This window comes from Gymnogyps californianus, chromosome 1 (genome assembly GCF_018139145.2).
Source record: "Gymnogyps californianus isolate 813 chromosome 1, ASM1813914v2, whole genome shotgun sequence".
Lineage (NCBI taxonomy): Eukaryota > Metazoa > Chordata > Aves > Accipitriformes > Cathartidae > Gymnogyps > Gymnogyps californianus.
Window position 1 is genome coordinate 25,877,120 of NC_059471.1, and position 24,502 is coordinate 25,901,621.

The following is a 24,502-nucleotide window of genomic DNA, read 5'->3' on the forward strand; positions in this document are numbered from 1 at the left end:
TCACATTGTGAAAATTAAGTGTGATGGTTACTTCATTAGCTTGAAATTTTTGTCAGTGATAAAATATATTTTCCACTTACACCAATTCTGGATTCCCTCTGCCAAAATAGAATTAAGTTCATTTTTGGTACCTACAATGAAGATGTGTCCATCTGAGCTAGACATCTGCTGATTATAGTAGAATGCAGGAGTCAGTTGCCTGAATATGGGTTTCTAACATCATTTTCGTCTCTGTGGGGTATCCCACCTGCCTTTCAGAAGGATGCAGGTGTCCTGTGCATCCTGCATCAAATCTGCTTGTTCTATGTAGGTATTTTGGATACCTTATGGCATGTCAAATCATACGGATAAGTATGTTTACAAAGCTGTGTCCTACCCCTAGTCGACAGAGCCTTGAAAACTAAATAGTTTGAAAGGTAGTTGCTTTCTGGACTCCATTGGCTGTATTGATTAAGTCTCCATTGACTTCAGTGGAAGGTTAGAAGCTGGTCTCTCAAGTTGGCAACTACACTGTAGGTGTCTGAAATTTGGGTGAGCTGAATCCTACCCTGGGACTGACTTTATCCAGCTTCATGCTTTCAGAGCTCTACTCTGTTGAGGGTTACACTGTCGTGCTGCATACGTACAGTTTTACCATCAGACAAGTTAACCATATCTGAGCTCAGTGAGGAATTAGGATGTTAAAAACTCAGCTGATCAGCTTGTAATAAGCACATTGTGACTGTTGAATGACCAGCTGTTGGGAGGTAAAGTTTCCAGGTGTCAACTATATTTACACCTAGACAGAGACCTGGAAAATTGTTCAACTGGTTTGAGACTGTAAGTTTGATAATATTGTCTGCCTGTTATTGCTGTAATTCTTTTGGGGTTTTGGGGTTTTGGTTGTTTTGTTGTTGTTGTTTTGTTGGGTTTTTTTTCATTAAAGAATTCCTGTACTTCTGTGTCATGATACTAGTACCTAACAACACTTTGAAAATGTATTGCGTATTACAGACTTCCCTCTGGCTAGGCTTGCTCTTTTGTGGAAACAGTGTGACATTTCTTTCTGTAGGAGGTATGGCTTGTTTTTATCTTGCCCAGATCTGCCTCTCTGCAGTTAGCTGTATTTTTTGAGTATTTGTATGTGTAATGCCAGTTGAATAGCTACAAAAAATATATAATGTATTCAACAAAATCTGAACAGAAGGCATGGGGTACACAAGGACACAGAAGTAGGAATGAGAAGTGAATCAGTTAACTCTAAATTAGCATACATATGGCTGGTTTACTTCCATACTTTTTCTCCCATTCTTACCTATTTTAAGGATATAGTACATTCTCTTCTCATTTGTGTCAATTCCAGACAATATTCTGTTTTTCTCAGGAAGGCAACCAGGTAGGTCCCTGAAAGGTAATCAGACAGTGCAAATTATTGGTTGTTTGGTGTAGCAGTATGACAACAAAAAACACAATTACTAAGGCCTTTATACAGTAGTTGGGAAGGTGTTTGATAAACTGTGAGGCCATGCACATTTTCAAAATACATATTATTATCCACTGTATCTGAATTTTCTCCTTTTTTTTCTTTAGTTAGATTTATAGATAAACTTGACTTTTTTAAAGGTTAATCTCAACTTCCTTCCTTGTTCCTTATCCTCTTCCTTCCTCCCTGTTGCTTAGACTGCAGAAAGTCCCATGTAATTGATGCAACTGTAAGAAAGTATTCTGTAGTACTCTCTTTCCTGTCTGTAAAAATGGCTTTCCTTGTGTTGAGTTGAAGAATGTCAGCTTATCAGGGAGGAAGACCAGTGACATAGCAATGGATGTGCAAATCCAGCATAGCTACGGAATTTCCTCCATGCAAATCAGCATTAGGACTTTTTTTGCTATTATTTCACAGGTAGCTTCTGCTTCTGACTAATACAGCTGTAATAACTGTGGTGATTTGCGAGCAAATGACTGTGGAATTATAATAACTGCTGAGGTGATGGGTTGCTAAATTTCATTTCATATTAACTTAGTTTCATATTAGTTTTTTATCAAATTCACATTAATTACTTTCAATTGATAAAATTCCTGAAAACTTTTCAAATGTTTAATCACCTGGATATTACATCGCTTTTCTTCACTAGATGCTCTTTCTTTTAACATTAAGTGCAGTCTGCCAATGTGATGTCCAGGTCTGGCTGATTGAGGCTTATAGTCTTAGAATACTGTAAGTAGCTGTAGTTAATACATTTAATCTTTTTTCTTTCCACCTCTGTTTTCATAACTTCACCAATCCTAATATTTCAAAAAAGTTAACTGTTCCCAGGATTTTGGTTTTGTGTTGATTTTTATTAGCCTGCATACAGCCGCTACTGCCACGTGTAGCCGGCAAGTTTATCATTTGTTAAAATGTAGACTAATGTGTAAAACGAAGTTTGTCAAAGTAAGAAACACTGTAAAAATACAATTACCTGAATGTTAGCCTGCATTTTAAGTAGCGTTTGATATTTCAAAATGAAAGAACAGGACCCATTGTCTATGAACAGTAATTTTACTGTAAGAAACAGAAAAATGTCATAAGGCGAGAAAATGGCATATGGTATTCCCTTACCAGAGGCAACTGAAACTCTAAGCTAACTTGACATCAGACTTTTCAGATCTGAAGAAGACTTTAATGGAAATCTTGCCAATATCCAAAATTTGACTGTATGTGTTATAGTGCCTTCAGATAATTTGCTGTCATATTAGAAAGTAAGCTTATTCATGCAGACATTTTACTAGTGTGATGCTTTCTTGTCTTCTAGGCATATAATTTTTTATGCAGAGATACTGAAACACTTTTTCATATTAGTAGTTTGATTTACTATTACTTGCAGACAGTTGCTCTGCTTCAAGGTTTTATTGCCTTCCCCTGTCTTAATAAAGCACAAAGTGGGTGAGTTTTCTGTACTGACAGTTTGGCATACCTTGTTTAAAGCCAAAGTGATTCGATATTGAAGCTTCCCATTTGGCTAATGCTGTTTTCTTAAAAAATGAAAGTTTCCCCCTTGCTTCTCCTGGTATGCACCTTATGAAATAGAAGGTGTAAATGTTTTATATTATTTAAAAGGCTCAAATACTTATTTCAAATTTCGTTTTGTATCTTCTCTTTCATTACTGCTTTCCTGTTTCAAGCTGGTATTTCTTCTTGGATTCAGTATACTAAATTCGTATTGTTTTGCTTCCTTCTGAAGTATTAGAAACACTTTTTCAAAATGTATACTTATCAGCTTGCCTGATAATTATTCTTAGTAGGTTTTACATTTTAGATATAGATCCACATAGTGGAGGCAAGTTTTTTGTTTAAAATTATGAGTTTTACTTTCTTTTTTTGTGTTGTGTTGTGTTTTTTTTTTAAATTGAATTACCAGTTATAAATAGATGGCAGGACAAAAGTGACTTGTGTTTTATTAAGACCATATTAAAAGTAAACTTGTGAAATAATTCTCGTGTTAGGAAGAGCAGAAGAAGTCAAACCAATTTCCACAGGAAAGAATCTCTAAACTTTATTATGTTTTACATTTTACACTTGAACTATGGTTATAGCTATTCTCTTGATTTGCCACGTGCATGCCTTTAACATTTTGTTAAATCATACAGAATAAGATGTGAAGGCGGGAGAAGATCATAGGGTTGCCTGACAGTTGGAGCATCTGAAGACACAGTGAAGCAGGCAATTGAGTAAAAATTATTTAAAATTATATTACTTCTTTCCATAATTACTTCCTTTTGTGGATTTTGGGAATGAATAAGAGGATAAGTGGGGAGAGATTTAACTCTTTATCTTGCTATGGTAGATGGTACATTTCAATAATAATACTTCAAGCTGCCAGAGACGTGTTAGTTTTATTTTACTGGTCTTCGTTCTTCTTTGATGTTTCGTCTTTTCAAAATATATACTAGACTAATATTTAAAGAAGAGCCAAGCTGTGATTGTCTTTCAGAAGGGGCAAAACACACATATTTTTAATATCAAAGCAACAGAGAAAACTTTAAACACACTTTTTTATTTTCATCTTTGGATGTCTACTAACTGTTGGATAGTTTCATTTCTTTATTAACCTTTTTAAAGAAAAATAAAACATTTATGCACTTTAAAAAAAAAATCTCCATGTTGCTGAATTAATTTGATGTACAATTTCTGTAAATTTAAGTGAGAACTTATTAGAGCCCACCAGGATATTTATGCCTTGAAAAATCTTCATTTGAATTACTTACCAACTGCATGGCATTCTCTGAAAATACTGATGGACCAACAGTGGTGCAGTAATGAGAAAGCATAAAATGAAGGCAATAACAGAAAAACAAACTAAATATTGTGGAGTTTTTTTCCTAAGAAAAAATAACTTAGGATACTCAGTGTTAACAACTCTCAGAAATGTATTGTGCTAAATTGTGATTTTGGATCCTGTTGCAGAGCATCCCTATGAAATACTTGCAACTTCATTATTGTATGAGAGAAATGTGCATTTAAGTTCCAGACTACCGAGTAGTGTAGTTCATTCTTGAGCTGTTGACCAAGCATTTCTTCTTCTCTACTAGTATTCCCTGTGTGCTTCCCAACTCTTACTCTGAATGGACCTTTATGAGCAGTATCTTGCCTCCTGCTAGAGAACACATGGTTGTTAATGTCCAAGTTAACTCATGTTAAATAGAGTTTTCAAGAACATTTTTAATGTCCAGTATTTTTGAACATGAGCTAGAAAAGTAGGAATTATGAAAATTATTATAAGGAGAAAGAAACTATAGTTTTTCTTTTTGTGGATAGAAAAAGTTGCACAGAGTTATTTCAAGGGCTGGATTAGAGTGGAACTCAGTTCTCATTTGCTTTGCAACAGTAAGATAAAAAGTAGGTCCTTCTGTGATCCACATAACGTGTGATGTTATTTATGCACGCGTAGAGATCAGATTCTGCTATCTGTATCATGTTTTATTAATTTAAGGAGTAGAAAAACCATGCTTTTTATATATAAAATGGATGGAAAAATAAGATGGAAGAAGGTTGCGTTTGGTTGCTTGTAGAACTGATAACACAACGTTTTATTTCCAAAAACAGGATTAGAAATCATTGTTTTTGTTATTCAAAGCTCCCAATCAGTTTTTTACACCAGTACTGATTGTACTTTACTCTGTGAATATATTTACTTATTCCCTCTTAATTAGTTCTGGTTTATGCCCCTATAATTGTTCTGTGCTGTAAGGATGAATTGGATGAATTTTTTTCATTTATTTTTGTCTGGATAAAGCTGGCTAACTCTTATTATAAGTGTATATTAAAAAAAATCTGATGCAAATCATGTGCTACCTGCAATAAATACATACATAAAGAATCTAAAAGCAGGAAATGATTTAGTGACTCATCTTGGTCTGGGATAAGGGAGGCATTCTTTCTCTTTACCAATTAACAAGAATGTTGCTATTTTGTGTTAGGGACTTATGGTTGCTGTACCAGATCTTAAAAGGATTCTCTTTGTTGTTGACTTGGTTTGGGTTTGATTTTAGTCTTTAGCAGTGCTGTTAACAGTTTCTGAGTGATGGTGATACTGAACTGTCTATATCCAGTGATGGGCACAAAGATTATTAGACAAGTAAAGAAAACTACTTTTCAATGTTTGAGTTGAAAACCAAGATCTGCTTGTCTCTCTTTACCTCAGTATATGTGTGTATAATGTATATTTTTTAATGATAGCATAAATTACACCCTTTTTTGGTCAATAATGCATTTTTTAAAATAAATCTTCAGCTAGTAATGAAGTTCTTCAACTAGTAATGAAGCCAAAAAGTATGATGACATAAAAATTATAGTGGTAAATCCATTTCATGTAGCTTTACAACTTCCTGGATTAATTAATTCCATTCAATCTGTATCAGATGACTGTTGCATTACTATTGCTGCAGTTCTTTCTTCCACTCTTTGTTGCTGTCTACTGGTTACATAGCCTCCAGTTTCTCCAGCCTCTCTTGTTTTTCTCTACCAGTCCTCTCTTAATTTTTCAAACTAATAAAGTCTTTTGGATAGAGGCTGTCCCCTTTTTCTGATTCTAATGCTTCAAGACACAACCAAAATACAAGGAATAAATAGTACTGAAGGACTGAAGGAAAAAGCACTATTTTGCCTGCTTGGCATATAACCTGCAAGCAACAACTCCTTTGGTATCTTTTGCGTGTTGAAGAACCCTTTTCAGGGTTCTCACAAATCTCCAGAGAAACTAGTGAGTATGCGAATAACAAATATGAAACTTGAGTATCTTTGAACAGGTTCCCAGTTAATTTGGGATATCTTCTTTTTAATCCCTCTTTAAAATTTCTGTTACCAAAATGCTTTGCAGAGCTCCTCATTGCCTTAGTGTTCTGTTTTCTGTTTCCATAATTACAGTCTTCCAGACAAAATGCCTCAGTTTTTAGGCCTGGTTTTCAGATACTGTCTGATATTGAATACCAGTCAGGTGTAGGAGGAAGGAGGGTGTGCGAAGAAACGGATTTCTGTGATGCAGTTAGAGGAATTGAATCTGCATTTGATTTAGGGAAAAACATAGTTGTTGGCTAGAAGCACACCATTGCCATAAAAACACATGCAATATTTAATGTATTGCAGCTAGTACTGAAAAATCCAACTTACTTCTGATTTTACAATGGGAAATAGATGTTTCATGGTGCCATTAGAATGTATGGACATAAAACTGTTCCTATATTTTTAAAGCCTATATGATAGAATTTTTACAACAATATCCTTACTGTTTTTACACATGGTGGTGTGGAGAGGTTGAGATTTATTTGCTTCTTTCTGAAAAGTATGCAGTTCTCCTCTCTCCACTCCTAAACAGGGAAGAAAACTTGAGAGGATTAACCACTCTTTTTGTTCCTGCTAGTCAAACAAATATAACTTACATTCAGGTTTGCGCTTGTTGCAAACTTGAATTACTGTGTGTACAGCAGTGGCTTCACTTCGAAGAGTGGCACTGGAGACTATAAAAAAAATCTTCATTAAAAAGTTGCATTCCTCTGGATTGGAAATCATACTGAGACATAGAGTGTTATTAAGCTTTGGTATGTGTTTATCAGCATAAGATGAAATGGTTGATCAAAAAATAAATTAGGCTGCATTTATTTTCACTGTGCAAAATTTAAGACTGTCTATGACACGCATTGTTTGAAAAGTAGGGACTTAACAAAGGAATTTCCAGTTCAACCTTAACTATTTATGAAAGAGGAGAATGGAAAATACAATAGAGCAAGTTTCAAGTGAATGTAGTTGTTCAGGCTCTGTTTCTTATTCAATTTTTTAGATACTTCTGTTTTCCTAATGTACTTCCTCAGGCACAATTGTTTAAAGTATTATGGATTACAGGGTTGGGTTTTTTTTTTTCTGGTTTAAATTTAATATTTTCTTCAGATGGTAGTTTCTCTTTGGTTAAATAGCTTCAGTTTCTGCTACAGGTAATGGCCACCACTAATATTTCATTAATCCTTTCTCTGTTCATTTTCATTCGGATGGTATTTAACATAGTGGCTTAGTTATTCCAAGTTGTTACCACATATTTTAGGTGAGATTCAGCTTTATATTCAGACCCTTTTAAGTTTACATGTCCAAAGGGTAGCTTGTACTAAGTGTTTAAACTCCCATTGTTTTCAGTGGAATTCAACTTAATGTAGTCAATAGAACTCATAATTTTTATCCTGAATTGGGCACTGACATTAGGTCAGTTGAGTATATCTAGTCAATGAAGAGAGTAGATGCTTATATTGGGATTTGAAACTCCTGGCTCATACGAAGACACCTACAGAACATATACCTTAATTTAGTTGTGTGAGTCTAGACCTGATTACTACCTTTCATCTTCCTGTGTCTTTGTTTAAAAAAAAAAAAAAAAATTAAATTTCTTTTTTTCCAAATGAAACATCACTTATGTATATTGGTGTTGTAAAATGTGATTCTGAAAGGTTATAAATGATATCATTTGCAAATCTGAACTTTTATATAATGAAGAGAATACTAAATCTGTTGTAGGAACTGTGATTTCCTTAAGAAGCTGCAGTCATTAAAGGAATCAGTTTATATTTAAAAGTGGTGTATTTTGCTTCTTCCAGATGGTCCTCGGCCCTCACAGAAAGAAATCATATCATTAAGGGCATTTATGCTTCTGTTTTTGAAACAACTTATATTGAAGGTAAAACAGTCTATTCCAGATGGAAAGCATTGAGATCTATTACATACATGTAATAGGATCTTTCATAGTAGTAAATATGTAATACCTGTCAGGTATTGTATCTGTTTCTGGTTAATTTTAATGTTCATGCACATACTTCTAATCGACATAAAGGTAGTAAATCCGTACAATATTTCTTATTAACCTCACCAAACTATGCCATATGTATTTTATTAAATGTACTTGCAGAAATAGTATATGACACTACAGAATCTTTCAGGTATTTGGGCTTTTTTTTGTGATAGCAGATAGTTACTTGATTGATCAAATGAAAAAGGTAATGGCAGTTGTTAAGTTAGTTACTGCTTTACCCTTTTTTTTGGTTCTACCACGGGTTGAAATGGTCTAGGACTTTCTCTCTGTTACAGCTGAACGCTAGTCTTTGAGATATAATCTGCTATTTGAGACTAGACTGAAAACCAGTATTTTCTGGCCTGGCTTATTCCTCCTGTTCTTTCTATTCTGTCTCAGGGACTGGAGGAGTGGCAGTAATATAGTATCTGAGGGCCCACACTGTAAGAATCCTTTCTAGCAGGAATAGAGGGCTGACTTCATACTGTTTTGAAATGCCAATGTGATAAGGCAAAGCAATGGAATGAGAGAGATAATTTAGTCTTTTGAGTTTAAATAGAAAAAAAATGTAGGAATATTTGACTTGGTCCAAGTTTTTCTTGAAGCAAACTTAAAGCATGTATTTTCTCTGAATAATGCCCCTCTTTTTTTTTTTTTTTTTTTTTTAGGATCGAGGAGTGAAAGAAGATGAACTGCAGAGCATATTAAATTACTTATTGACAATGCATGAGGTACATTTCTGTAATTACCTATCTTTTAGTGTAATCAATTGTACCAGCTCTATGGGAAGCCTGCTGTTGAGGTTAGTTTGTAGAATAACATTGATGCTTGTCATACAGGATGAAAATATTCATGATGTGCTGCAGCTGCTAGTGGCACTAATGTCCGAACATCCAGCATCCATGATACCTGCCTTTGATCAGAGAAATGGGATACGGTAAGACAGTGAAGTGAGAAAATATCATAAAAGTAGTTCCAGTATCATCACTCTCCAGATTGCTTCTTTTTCACATAAATATCACACTTGCTGATCTTTCAAACTATGATTTTATTAACTTAGGATATATTTTTTGTCAAAAACAGAGTGGTTTTGATAGCTTGGAGGATAAAATTTTCAGCTTAAGGTTGTCATGATATTTGAAAGTAAATGTACTGTTGTACTTGCTTTTAAATCTCAAATAGAATGTGTAATTAACAAGATGCATCAAAAAGCCAAGTATCTATCTCAGAATAATTTTGAATATTCTGTCTTCAGATGTTTAACATAATCTGGAGGGAAGAAGAGAAAAACAAGAGAAATCGTGCCCTAACCTCTCAAATTCTCTCTGAAAAGATTAAAAAACTATCTGTGGAATTCATATGTTTATCTGTTTGACAATAAAATTAATAACTGATAATTCCTGGAGAAGCGATATTTTTGTTGTTTTCTTACGCTTAATTTGGTAATGCAATTTTTTCAGAAATTAATAATTTTCATGTTAATAATTTAATATTTACTGTAGAATTTTATTTTGTGCTGTTCTGAAAATACTTGGGAAAATGCAAGGGGCTTGTAAAACTGGGGGGAAAAAAAAAAAAAAACCAAACCATCTACTACCTGTTAAATTTAACATCTGTTTTGCCAAAATACTAAGATCTTCGTACAAACACTTGTACTTAAAACTGTTTGAATGACAATACTAGTTGAAGGGAAGACTCATTGTACTCACAGTTAGGACTATGTTTTCTGCCTATAGTTGTCTGTATTCAGACGGAATTCTATTCCTGACACCTTTCGAAGAAGGGTAAGACTGATCTGGAGGATTTGAGACATCTTTATGTAACATTTGTGGTACCAATATTAAAATTGTTTGATGGTGCAGTCTCTGTGTTTAAAAGTCTGTGTTGAAAAAGTGGAGAGAATGCACAGAAGTGCAACATTTAAGTATTCAAAAAAAATTGCCTTACATAGAATTAGGGGTTCGTCTGCTTAGGTTATCAGAGGACAAAAGCCTCAGAGGTCATCTATATATGTGATGTTTAGTAATAAACTGAAAAAAAACTTGTTGAATTTGTTTTTCTTTTTTAGAGTAATTTATAAGTTATTGGCTTCCAAAAGTGAGAGTATATGGGTGCAAGCTTTGAAGGTCCTTGGATATTTTCTTAAACACTTGGGTCATAAGTAAGTGTAGTTTCAAAATTTTTATAGTGATGTATTTAAGTTCACAATTCTTCTTGTCTTTTTGTCATGATTATTGTATATTCTTTGACAGTCTTTAGAAATTACTTAAAATAAAATTGTTAGGTTTTCTGATTAATCATTTGCACACTCTGTTACCTTTATACATTGGGATAAAATTAATTTTCCAGTTAACTTGTTACTACAGTGACATTTGAAAAGATACAGTGATTGTCTGCCAAATATATGATATGCTGAAATTCAAGTCTTAAAATGATTGAAAAACATTTTCCAAAAATACGTTTTATAAACGTATGTTGCATGTTCAGCTAAGGATAACAGGAAACGTATGAGTGTCATCAAAAATTCATTGCTGGAATTTTCAGTGTTATTGCAGTAAAAAAGTTTCAGGGCAGTACTTTTAAAAATAGCTTTAAAATGATGGGAAAAATGATATAGAAGAATACGTTATTCACACGGGAAGGTTTCAGAAGGAAAAGCAAACAGACTAAGTAAATGGTCATAAAAGAAGGAGGTAAGGACATACCTCTGCAAGAAATATTCACATATAAAATGTGGCAGCAAGAAATATTTACATTTAAAAAGAACTGGTGTCACGAAATAGGCATACTTAGTCTCATCTTCCATATTTTGGTATTAAGAAAGAATTAAAAAGCATACAGTGCTGCGTAACGTGCCGCTGCTCACTTTTCCCCTTCTACATGTGGTGTTTAGCTTCCTACTGGGGTTAACCCAAAACGATATTCCAGTGGGAGACTGTACAGTATAAAATTAGCCGTGTGCTTCACAAAAGACTTCATCATGTAAAACCTCCTTAGAAGGGAAAGGAGCTCGGAGTCCAGCCAGAGTGCGGTATTGCTAGACACGATTTTCTCAGTAAGATCAATAAAGTATGACTGTATAATTGAGAGACAGTTAGCTGAGAATATGCTCCCAAATGGGATTTTTCTTTTGGGATCCAGCAAGCCAAATAGTGTTCTGGGAATTAATAAAGCAAATTGATAGTCCACTCAAGAATCTCCAAGGGCTTTTCAAACGTTACTTACTAAAAATCATTCACATTGATAGGAGTTGGATTAAGTAAGATATACCAGATGAAAGTTTGACTTGTGCAGAAGCCTGGTTGTGTCCAAATAAGTACGTCTGTTTAAAATATTTATCGCTTTTCCATTAAATCAAGTAGCAAACTCTGTCAGTGGAACATTACAGAAAAAGAAAACTGAGATTTTTCAGAAGCTGAAATTTCATTTTCCAGTCCTTAGCATCTACTTGTAATTATGGATGTATCAGTGTAGTTTCTATTGTTGAGTGAAAGTAAGTACTTAGCACAAAATTAACTTTATTTTTCATGTAATTGAAGTCATTGAAATCCACTTGAATATTCTATGTAACTTTCAAAGTTGTTTTTTTTTTTTAATTTTCAGACCTCCGAACATCTGTAAATGTCCACATTTTATGTAGATTTCAGCAAGTAAAAATGCCACCCCCATTTTCATATCTTACAGATAGTGCTTGTGAGGTGTGCCTATTTGTGCACATACACATGTGTGCATACGCATGATTTTATAAAATTGTAGTCAACTACAGGAAATTCTAAGCAATTATAAAATTATAAACTGCATAAAATTATAAAGCATTAAATTTCTGTTTCACAGGACAGGAAACAGGCATTGTATTCTAATACACTAAAGCAGAATTGCATAAAGAGATGTTATAATGTGATTTATGAAATCTGAAACAATACAATATTGATAAAAAATATGTAGGTACAAAACCAATTACCATTGCTGTAGTTTATATATATTCATCGCAGATTAAGCTATAGAGTGGAGCTAATTGATTCTTAGGAGAAGTGACCAGTAATGTGTTAGATGTGAGCCTGAATAACTTAGTTGATATTTCTTTGTGATCTGTGATGATAGACTATTTTGTCTAACCTTAACAGTTGGCATAATCCTGTTCTTTTCCTTCTCTGCCATCTTTGATTCTTTCTACGCCACCACTGAAATCATAGTCCATTATTTACTTCTGGTTTTTATCTGCACATTTAAACCTTCCAACGAATTTTCACTGCCATGTGCTACATCATAGCTCACAAAGTTGAATACCTGTAGTTTTTCTCATAAGCAACTCGTGAACTCTTCTGTGCACAGAAGAGTACACACTGTTATAAGTTGTTGCCACTCTCTTTTGTGGTTATTTGAAAATTATAATATAATTTATTAATTTCAGAAGTTCTAGAATGAATCTATGTAATTTAAACCTGTGTTATTATCATCAGTAATCATGAAAAGGGAGTTTCTTAGCTTTTGCATGCATAAAATTTTACAGAAACTTTACTGTATTTTATCTTATTTCATATTTTTCTGCTGCTTTAATATAGGTTATTAATTATTTTGAATAATGTTTTTTATTTCATATTCGTTACAGTAGTAGATAAATTTAATGATGCAATTTACAAGAAGTACTGTTTATTTATGATGTTATATCCAATTTTAAGAGTAGTGTTTTGGGACAGATGGAATTCACTGATGTGAGCTGCTTTCTTCTCCACTTTTTAAGACTTGAGTAGTTTTTCATCCTAGCTATAAAATTCACTTCAATCACTTGGAATTTCCTAACTTTTCAGGATTTTATTTCCTTTGCATTGTAATGTATGTTATTCCAGGATTTAATTATTTTGGCTGCATGAGAGAATGCTATATAAAGAGAATGGCAGTACTGATAAATCTGTATGTGTTAGTACTTATATTGGAAGATCTGAGGTTGAATTGTTCTGAGTCCTTGAGAGAGCAACAAAAGGTGTTCTGCAGTGATCACATTTTAGCCAGCCTGTGAACATGTTGAACTCTCTCAGCCTGAGTAAGATAGAAAGGGATTCCTTTGTCTTTTTCCACTGTGAAAATCACGGAGGGTGAGAATGATGTGTGATTTTTTTTTTTTTTTTTTTTTTTTTTTTAAATACAAAAGCCCATCCCAAATACAACATTGCTTTCAGAGAACCTTTGTGTATTACTACAATTGCATTCATATTGGGAGAGATCTTAAATGATGTTTATTTCATAATATTTACAGAATAACAAGTTTGAGAACTTTTTAGTACAACATCAAAATATTTGGCTTTTGGGATTTTTGCATTTACTTAAAAAGTTAAACATGCTTGGCATTTTCCTAATGTTTTTCTTTTCTCTTCTAGGCGAAAGGTTGAAATCATGCATACTCACAGTCTTTTCACACTTCTTGGAGAAAGGTTGATGCTGCATACAAATACAGTGACCGTTACAACATATAACACGCTTTATGAGGTACAAATTACTAAACGTAGAGATTGTCATCTCTATTGTAAAAATTGTGACTTAATTATATTGTTGTGACTCTGTGCTTTACAATATCCTGATTCTCAAGACTTCTGAGAAAATTTTAGATAGAAATTTTAAGAAAGGATTTATTGGTTCAGAATGTATTTTACCATGCTTTGTATATTTTTATTAACAATGTCACAATTTTTACATAGTCTCTATAAAACTTTCTACTTACAGCATTACAAAGGGTGATGGAAGGGATCCTGCTATTTAAGATGTTCATCACTTTCCACAAAAAAAAAAGTTACTGCAGACCTCCAATTGCTCTTACTTCTCCATTGTTTGGAGGAGTTTGTTTCCATTGCAATGGAAAGTGCTGGAGCCAAAGAGATGCCTTTTTTGTTCCTCTTTTTTGTGCCATTCCTTTCAAGTTTACAAAATTTTGAAAAGTGCTGGTTTTCTTTTTTAACAAGTAATGCTCACAGTATGCCAAAATGATAACTGAACAGAGCCACTTTTATGTAACAGATACTGCTTGAGGCAACTGAATACGACCTCAAAGCATTCAACTGTTCTACCAGGCTCTTGCAGAAAGTTAAGTTTTGATCATGAGCAATTTTGTTAAAGCAAAATATTGTCAACATCAAGTTAGTCGAAACCCATGTCCTCATGCCTGCAAATACATAAAGATCATGTCCAACCTTCAATTATTTTTAAAATGGTGACTTAGAATTGAATCTTTTGCAATTTCTGAGGATCTTATGCACTAGAAAGATGTTTTTATGGGTTTTTTTTTTAGTCACAAAGAGGTGTAATAGCTAGATACTCAGGATTGGTTCCAGAACAGACAAGGAAGACTGAAGGAGTGCTTTGTATTTAGGGTTCTGAGTCAGGGTGATGTAGAAAACATTCTCCTATGATAGTAAAAACCTGAACGTCATCTATTTGCCAATGACTTACTCAGACATCAAGTTCTTTTTTATTCCACATATCTAAGCTTACCTTGTGTGGTTTGACCACTTGGGTCTCGCAGTCTAGATGTCCCTGCATTCAGATTTCTGAGAGCTTCTGTGATTGATATTCTCAGAAAATACGTAACTCAGTGACAAAATTAAAGTCCTCATGGAGTCCAGCATCCACAGACATTTACATTTAAAAAAAAATAGCCAGAGGAGGAGAAAAAGGAGTTAAGTGCCGTAAGTACAAAAGATTTGCCAAGGAACTGGTGCAGATATTTTCCATGTTCTCTCATAAAAAGCAAAGGCATATATGCATTCTATTTTAAATACCAATATGTAAAGACCCATTCAAAGATACTGTGTTTACAACTGACGTTAGTTTGATTATTGATTAATGAATGAGCTAAAGTTCTGCTTTTAAATAAATAAGAATTACTAGTGAAATGATTTGCTTGAATACATTTGCTTGAATATACTTATTGAGAATCCCATGTTAATATTGTTAAATTTTTAGCTTGTTCTTAAAAATAAAGTTGCATACTTAGAACCAGCTGTGGTGTTGCCTCAATACAGATTAATTAGTTTGTCAGGTACAATTCATGAAACAGGAGAATGATCTGTCTTGCTTATTATGTGAAGGCCCAGGATTATTCCTATGGAATGCTGTCTGTGACTGTTCCTCTTTCCTAGCTGGAGAAAACCAAAACCACTTTTAAGAATTATTGGGTTTGGTTATGGATGGAATGTATGAGAATAACTTTTGATGTACAGTGCTCATGAAAGAATTTTTGGTCTGTGAATGTATAACACTATGAGGAATATGAATGAAATATCTTTCAAACACCATTATTTAGTCAGCTAACTAAAAAGTTAGTTAACCAGCCACTGTACAACCATGAAAATCTTGATCCTTGCATAGAGGAATTGCTCATTTCCATTCTTCAAGAGTAAAAATATTTTACCAAAATGTTTTATATGAAGTTACGGTGTGGCCATGGTAAGTGTTCTTAACAAATGTAAAAATGAACAAAGAAATGCTGTAGCATTTAATCAAAAATGGTAAAAGGATCTTAATATTCTGTTTTAGATTTTGACAGAACAAGTATGCACTCAAGTTGTTCATAAACCACATCCAGAGCCAGATTCTACAGTGAAAATTCAGAATCCAAGTAAGGACAATATACTATGTTTGTATGATAAATGTATTGCCTAGAAGTGGTGAGGTTTTTTGAAAGAATATGGTTCAGGAAGCGAGAACAATTTATTAGTGTATCTCAAATACATACGGGTTTCAGTTACTGCTTACATTAGTTGCTGTCAGCAACTTTTTTTTTTCTGCTTAAATGTTGTTAAAATGTGTTAAGTAACTAATTTGTTCTTTCAAAGTGATTCTTAAGGTGGTGGCAACACTGTTAAAAAACTCCACACCAAGTGCAGAGCTGATGGAAGTTCGACGTTTGTTCTTATCTGATATGATAAAACTCTTTAGTAATAGCCGTGAAAACAGAAGGTATGTCACTACAAATAGTATTTTCTCGTCCTTGATTTGTGGGTAATAGCAATCTGTTATACTCTGTGTAGAGTTTTATACTGTATATTAAATGGAATATATAAAAAATAAACGGAATAGGTTTGTGGTAACTTTTCTTAGTTCAGAAACTAATATTGGGTTCTTCTGTTTAGAATAGACTTTAAATTTTTATTCATCCTCAAGTATTTTTAAGCTTCTTCCTACCATTGGATTGATGTTCAGAGATGTTCCTCCCATTTTAACCATCATAGTGTTAAAATAAAGAAGCTTTCTTTGGATATATTTTGACCTAATTATTTCACTTTAGATGTTTACTTCAGTGTTCAGTGTGGCAGGACTGGATGTTTTCTCTGGGATACATTAACCCTAAGAACTCTGAAGAGCAGAAGATCACAGAGATGGTTTACAACATTTTCCGTATTCTCTTGTATCATGCAATAAAATATGAATGGGGAGGCTGGAGAGTGTGGGTGGATACTCTTTCTATAGCTCATTCCAAGGTAAGAAATGGCTCGTGGATGTTTTTTAATACTTTAACTCCCCCAAAGGGACTAGCAATATAGTAAAGATGTAAAGTGATTTAGTGCCATCTGGTGGCTATCTCCATACATGTCAAGGTGGCATTTTTTTGCCATCGTTGTAGGTCCTTTGCTGTGAAACAATTTGTAAGCTGTATGTAATATGTTGTTAAGATTCTTGTTAGTTTTTGTCCAAGTTCATGTAGCATATATTCATCCACATAATCTGTTCTTTTCTTTTTAAGGTCACATATGAGGCTCACAAGGAGTATCTAGCAAAAATGTATGAAGAGTATCAAAGGCAAGAGGAAGAAAACATAAAAAAGGGGAAGAAGGGCAACGTGAGCACCATCTCAGGTCTTTCCTCTCAGACAACAGGAGCAAAAGGTGGGATGGAAATTCGAGAGATAGAAGACCTTTCACAAAGTCAAAGTCCGGAAAGTGAAACAGATTACCCTGTCAGTACAGATACGAGGGACTTGCTCATGGCTACAAAGGTGTCAGATGATGTGCTTGGAAGTACTGAGAGACCAGGAGGAGGAGTGCATGTGGAAGTTCATGACCTTCTAGTTGATATAAAAGCTGAAAAGGTAGAAGCTACTGAAGTAAAACTTGATGATATGGATTTATCACCAGAGACACTGGTAACTGGAGAAAATGGTGCACTTGTAGAAGTCGAATCTCTTCTAGATAATGTATATAGCGCTGCTGTTGAGAAGCTCCAAAACAATGTTCATGGAAGTGTGGGTATTATTAAGAAGAATGAGGAAAAAGATAATGGTCCATTAATAACTCTGGCTGATGAGAAAGATGAACCTTCTACTAACAGTACCTCATTTCTCTTTGATAAAATACCTAGTCAAGAGGAGAAACTTCTACCTGAACTTTCAAGTAATCACATTTCTATTCCAAATGTGCAAGAGACACAGATGCATCTTGGTGTAAATGATGATTTGGGATTGCTTGCACATATGACGGGTAGTGTAGATATAACATGTGCTTCAAGTATAATAGAGGACAAGGAGTTCAAGATTCACACAACTTCAGATGGAATGAGTAGCATTTCTGAGAGGGAGTTGGCTTCATCGTCTAAAGGATTAGAATATGCTGAAATGACTGCCACAACACTTGAGACGGAGTCTTCTGGTGGCAAAACTGTACCTAGTGTTGATGCAGGAAGTATAATATCAGATACAGAAAGATCTGATGATGGTAAGGAAGCAGGAAAGGAGATACGGAAGATCCAGACAACTACCACAACCCAGGTAAGTTTCAAGTGCTGTAGCTGTGTACGTGTCTGGTGTAATTGCTATTCATTGCTGCTGGATAAATTAATAGTATGAGATCTGAGAGATGTTTGAAGTATGTTTCTTTAATTATATGAAAGGTGTCCATCCTCCAAGCCTATTTGCTTTGAAAATACCATAACGTATAAGCGTTGTGAAGTCTTTCATGTCTGTATAGAAAATATGTATTGCAATTGTGGATGCTTTAGTTTAAAAAACCTTAGCTAAGAGAATCTCTCATCCATTTTCCTTAGTTCTTCTGGACAGATTAACTGATACTCTGCTTTAGAAAAGAATTCTGCTTTAGACTTTCTTGTTAGTATGTCTTAAGATTAGAAATATCTATATTTTACTATGAAATACATATTGAAGTGTTTTTTACTCTTGCTGTACCTTTCTCAGAGTGTAGTCTTACAGCACTTCAATACACTGTCTTTCTTCCTGTACAGGAATGCTGGCATAAATAATCTCCATATTTGATCCTAACACAAGAAAAGTAATAGTTTAGGGATAATAGAAGAAAAACTGCGACTTGATTTCCAGACCAGAGATGATTAATAGAAGAAGTATCTACTTTCTTCTTGGAGATCCTTTGTTGTCTAGGTCTCCCTCTGAAAAATTCTGAGAAATTAACGTTTTTGTGAGAGCCATAGCATTCTGAAAATGGGAAGGCCAAGGCAGAAGACTACTCTCTGAAAGAATTTGTACTCTGTATACACAGCAAAACATAGGATTACTTTGAACCTGTAAAGCACAGGATTAATTTCCTCACTGGCATTGTTCAGAGACTGTAGCACATAATCAAAGATTGCTTTTAAGGATGTTATCAGGTGAAAGAATTGACTACCTTCAAGATTTTACTAGCTGACTATGTGTCCAGTATGTACACCAGTATTTATCTTCTAGAATTTTGAAGTCAAGCAGACCTCCTGAAACTATGTTAATAGCAAATCATAATCCAAATCCATCCAATAGCAAAACAAAAATCCATGTTAATACCATGGAAACTGATAAGTGGAATGAATGGAGGATAGCAAGAAAAAGGAGTAGTCAGTTTTTATTTTGAAATGTGGATTTTTGTTTAAAGAGTAAAAGACAAGTGAAATGCTAGTATTCATTTGCTATGTACATATATGCACCCATAAACACAGTGAATTTGTAAGATACATCTTTAATGAAAAAGATAATCTGACTTTGTACTAGCTACTGTAGAAAATCCTGATGGTATGACTTTGGGACTTTTCTGTTCTTTAACCTCTTTTCTTGGTGAATTTCACCTATAACAATTGAATTACAAAAATGTAAATTCCTCAAGCCTATAATTATTTGTTAGGATTAAAATGATACATAAATCTTAATGAACTTTTATCAGCTCCTTGTAAGATAAGAGAAACAAAATGTTTTCCAAATGTTTTAGCTACTCACAAAATTCCTAACATATCATTTGGATCTGCAGATTATCTACAAACTGTGTATTCTTCAAGAGTCTGACTCTACAAGTTATTTAACTCCCTTGATTCTCCATATGCTACTTAAATTACAGTTATTTCCCACTAAAATCAATGATAAACTACAATGAATTGATTTAAGTCTGTAGCCATTAATATCTCTTTTAAATAATTATCTTAAAAACAATTATCAACTGTGTAACCACCAGAATTGTTGTTATCTTCTAATCTCTTCTTTGGGTGTTTCGAACTACCCTGTGAACTGTAAGCTGTCCATAGTTAAATCTTTTCTGTTTAAATGAAGTTAACCTTAATAAAAAAAGATGACAATGTGTGTTAAATAAAAGTCAAGCATTATTGTTTTCATGAGTAAAGAGCAGTGTTAATTTTAACATGCCTACAGTGGAGCTGGAGGTTGGACTTCTGATTGCAGCATGCATGGGAACTGCACCATTAGGTTTCATCTCTTTGAGACCACTGAAAATGTCTTAAAGACTGGCCACCCAAGTGTAGATAGTTGGGTTTCACAGTGGTTTATGCAATGCACATCAAAGTCCATTCTTGCAAATACAGTATTATTGGCTAGATAAAAGCTCTCCTGTTATGGTAGTTATACCATTACTGCTGCTGACATGACAACTACCTGTAGTTGTACCCAAAAGAGAACAAGTGGTATGTGAATGTTGTTGCTAACATCAGATTCTCTAAAAACAGATCTACAATCAGCTCCCCATCTTATCAGTAAGAAGTAAGCTGTCTTTTGTTCAAATGGACTGAAAGGAAGCAACAAATTGCACAACAAAGTAGAGATGGGGACTCCTGCTTACTTCTAAGAAGAGTTAATACCTTTATTAATAGTAGATCAAATATTGAAGAACATAAAATTAACTCTTTCCTATGATCCCAACTAGGAAAGACTGAAAACAGAATTGAAAGCACTATGTAGAAGATTCATGCAAAAAATTCAAATCTTAGCTAAGTCTAAGAAAAAAAGAAAAGCGTCATTTAAAGATAACTTTAAGAAAAACATAGGAAATGAAAGCAACAGTAACGATTTTGATCCCAATAGGTCAAACTGAATGAAGAAAACCTGCCCTGCTCTCAAAATGCTGGCTACGGAAGATCAAAATCAGACTAAAGATCTAAGAAGCTTTCCAGCCTAACTCCAATGCCATGTCCATTTTTACCTTGCTAGCACAAATATTTTGTAAATGTCTTTTTGCTTTTAAATGTCCAGACTTAAAACAGTATGCTGAGATCAGGAAATGAATATGTGAGCAAAGCAAGTATATTTTCTATTTTGCCAGTTTTAAGTTAATCTAAAGTCACTTTAAAATAATTTCAAGGATCAGACTTTGTATTTCTTCCTTTCAGAGATGTTGCACATTATAAGTAATTTTGTTGTTATTAATATTTGCCTCCAATTCAGTCAAAATGTTTGTTCTTTACTACTTTTTCCTTCACGGTGTTCTCCATCATGTCCTCTATGTGTATCTTTTACTTTTGTCTTAATCACCAAGTGGAAACAGTCGTGACTATGAAGGTATTGAAAGGGAATGAAATTCACATCCACCACCTGTTGGGAGAATCTAAAGAACGTCCTGAGGATCCATAAAACTGTTAACCAATTAACAAAGCGTAACAAAATTGGCAAAATGAGATTTGGGAGACTACTTGATTCTCTAATGATCCTGCTAAAAAGACCAGATAAATAAATTGGGTTTGGAAAATGAGGAGCTGTCTAAAAGTACACTGATTCCTTGAAGCCATCACTGTGTAGTTTGTCCATGTTTTGAGACAAATATTCAAAGAAAATGGTGTTATCAGCACAAAAGAACAGTTGTTTCCTATAAACAGTCTTGTCACTGCTGACCTTGTATGTGCTGCATTTGGTCTTTTCTGTAATATTTCAAGTGAAGAACCTGAGTGTAAAACATTGGTGAATAGCTGAAAGTAAGGCCAGCTGTAGCCCCTCAGTGTCGATTGGTTTGAATTGGGGCAGCTCCTTTACTGAAGGATACTGCCCACCTTGGAATATCAGTATCTCATGTAGTTTGTGCTCGCATCTGGTTTTAGGCCATCCTTTCTCAAATTCTGTGATCCATTCGAAAACACATTACAAGAAGTTAACGTGATTTTTGAACTTCTTGTTGATGTAGGCAGTACAGGGTCGATCTGTTACCCAGCAAGACCGAGATTTACGTGTTGACTTGGGATTTCGAGGAATGCCAATGACAGAAGAGCAGCGACGACAGTTTAGTCCCGGTCCACGGACAACTATGTTTCGTATTCCAGAGTTTAAATGGTCTCCCATGCACCAGAGGCTCCTGACAGATTTGCTTTTTGCACTAGAAACAGATGTACATGTTTGGAGAAGGTATGTGGTTGTTTCTTCTTTAACTCCCGATTTGTGTTTCCATCAACAAGGAAAAATTAGATGTGTTGTAGAGGGGATGTTACTGGAATAGTGGGAAGGGAAAGAGCGGGTGTTAGCTGAAGTGCCCTTCTGTATCTTGTATCTTCTCTTTTCGCCCCTTCCCAGCCTGTAACAGCTCTATTTCATAGGTAACAATTTCTGTTTTCTTGAGGGATTGTATAACTCATACATACCTAACTAAACTGAGCTGCTCTTTCAGCTTATGTTTAGTGTTAGAATCTGTTGCTTCTCTTTCAGACATGAGGAAGACTTGTGTGTCTGCTAATGGCCATGTTCTTCAACTGATCAATTAAGAGAGCTTCTCTACCTGCAAACCTTATGAATAAAACCTCTTTCCTATAACATTTTCTAAGGAATTGCTCTTTCTAGTTGACAAATATTTTTTTGCATGTGAGCTCCTAGTTGTGGTTAGTCTTGGTGGTTATATTATATTTTATGACAGCAATGTGATTTCCTAGGTTTTTTGTACACTTTAACGGAGATACTCGATAACTTATTGTTATCAGAGCCCTTGGGTATAATAGACACTATTTAATCTAATTTCCAGGACAGAATAGTTCATTTTCAGAAAACTTGAGCATAGTTATATCCAAGGACCAATTTATATTGTATTGAATTTCCAGTTTGGTGAACTGTTCTGTGACAGTCACTAAGAAATAGACAATTTTTATAATTTTGGGGGTTTTTTGCCAGATATGTGGGAAGGGTTTTTACTTTGTGTTTAGGTAATGCTTGGAGATTAAAGTTCAGTTTGTATATTTTCAATTGAAGCCTTTAATTTTTGTTTGCTGGCTGGCAGGCAACAATGTTGTTTTGGGAAAAGAACATATTTATGGACTGAGTATTCCTCAATATTTTCACACAGCGATTTCTAGTTTTGGGGAGTGACTGTTTCATGGGACAATTTCTCACCAATTAGGAGTTGCTGAAATTTCAGCTAATCTTATTAACATCTGTGGCTTGCAAAGCTATTGTTAATGCTAAATTTAATATTAGTTAATAAAGTTAATATTAGATCAAGGTATCACCATATTATCAAGTTTCTCCTTTAAAACACTAGCAGGTGTTATCTTTAGGTGTTATCAAGGGTGCTTCAAATGGCACTGGTGCAGTATGGTGAACTCTTAATATTAAATGATAACTTTCACACTGAAGAAACCACCCCACTGCTTTCAGAACTGTGAAGTGAAGTACTAGTTGATGAGAATAAAAGGTTACGAGCCACTGTTCTCAACTGGGTATCTGAAACTAATCGTGGTGTGAAAATAGATAGCAATCTCTTTGTTCATTAGACCAGTCCTGTTCATATTTTTAGACAATTTACATGCAAAGTTTTGTAGACCAGATTTTGCCTTTATATCAAAGAAACATTCATGGTCTGCTTGCAAAGAATAAATTTATCTAAACTTTTATTTTAACTGTTTGTTTTTAATCCATCCTTTCTTCTGTTCTTGCAGTCACTCCACAAAGTCTGTGATGGACTTTGTCAATAGCAATGAAAATATTATTTTTGTACACAACACAATACACCTCATTTCCCAGATGGTAGACAATATTATTATTGCTTGTGGAGGAATTTTACCATTGCTGTCAGCAGCCACATCCCCAACTGTAAGTACAATATTTCCACCTAGTGGTCATATTAGAAATTGTTGTTAATAATACAAACCACTATTTGCAGCTGACTTTTTGTCTTTAGGGACTCCTGTCCCCTCTCTGCTAATTCCTTCAAAAAATTTAAATTTATAATGGAAACTGTTAAGCTTTGATATACCGAGTGTTTATAATATTTTGCATTTGAAATGCTAATTTTATTAGAGAAGTAGTACTAAGTAAGACTAATATTTCATAGGTATTTAATATTTTGTTTGAAAGAGAAGACCATTAGGATCATGGTTACGAATCATGATTACTGTAACAAAATTACATGCTTTATGATGGCTAGTCATTGATATTCATAAAGCTGTTTTGCATGGCCACCATTTGTTCGCATGCCAAATGATACCAGAAGTTATCCCCTCACTACTCTGTTTACTTCTTCCTTCAGTAGGTCCTGACCTTCGTTTCCCCCCCTTTTTTTTTTTTTACAATCTTGTATTGAAATAGGCTGATATTTTTGTCCACTCCAATGTTCTTAGTAAGTTGTAAGTTCTTAGATGATCATAGCTCACACAGGCAGAGTAGCCTAGTAGAATGCTTCATGAAAAAGGGAGAAATATTTTTTAAATATTACATTATTGTCAATAGTGATTACGTATTTGAATGTGACACCTTGTCTGTGCATATAATATCTGTAACTTTTTCTTTCATACTAAATATTTTATCTTGAGCATCACATAAGCATCTGCAGTTAATATTGGTCTTTCAAAGGGGAGAAAATGAGGCCCAGAAGGGACAAAGAGGCTCCTCTGAAGTAACGTGGCTAGCAGGCACTGGAGGCTACAAATGTAGTTTGACAGTAAAAGCTCAATTCCTCATTCTAGCCTTTCAGCAACTAAGATTACTCTACTTTGCCTCTACTATTCCTTCTAGTTAGCTAGCAAAAAACCCTATTTTG

General features: G+C 34.3%; 1 protein-coding gene across 4 annotated transcripts in view; it reads left to right on the plus strand.

Moving 5' to 3' along the window:
- The window catches only part of NBEA (neurobeachin), a 519,980-nt gene that overhangs the window by 155,596 nt on the left and 339,882 nt on the right, over positions 1-24,502 (plus strand). For all 4 annotated transcript variants that reach the window (XM_050890741.1, XM_050890750.1, XM_050890767.1 and 1 more), the window contains exons 14-24: positions 8,095-8,174; positions 8,954-9,016; positions 9,125-9,222; positions 10,354-10,446; positions 13,661-13,769; positions 15,813-15,894; positions 16,112-16,235; positions 16,564-16,756; positions 17,020-18,039; positions 21,668-21,885; positions 23,403-23,556. In XM_050890741.1, the coding sequence (XP_050746698.1) occupies positions 8,095-8,174; positions 8,954-9,016; positions 9,125-9,222; positions 10,354-10,446; positions 13,661-13,769; positions 15,813-15,894; positions 16,112-16,235; positions 16,564-16,756; positions 17,020-18,039; positions 21,668-21,885; positions 23,403-23,556 (2,234 nt within the window). The remainder of the gene's footprint in view (positions 1-8,094; positions 8,175-8,953; positions 9,017-9,124; positions 9,223-10,353; positions 10,447-13,660; positions 13,770-15,812; positions 15,895-16,111; positions 16,236-16,563; positions 16,757-17,019; positions 18,040-21,667; positions 21,886-23,402; positions 23,557-24,502) is intronic.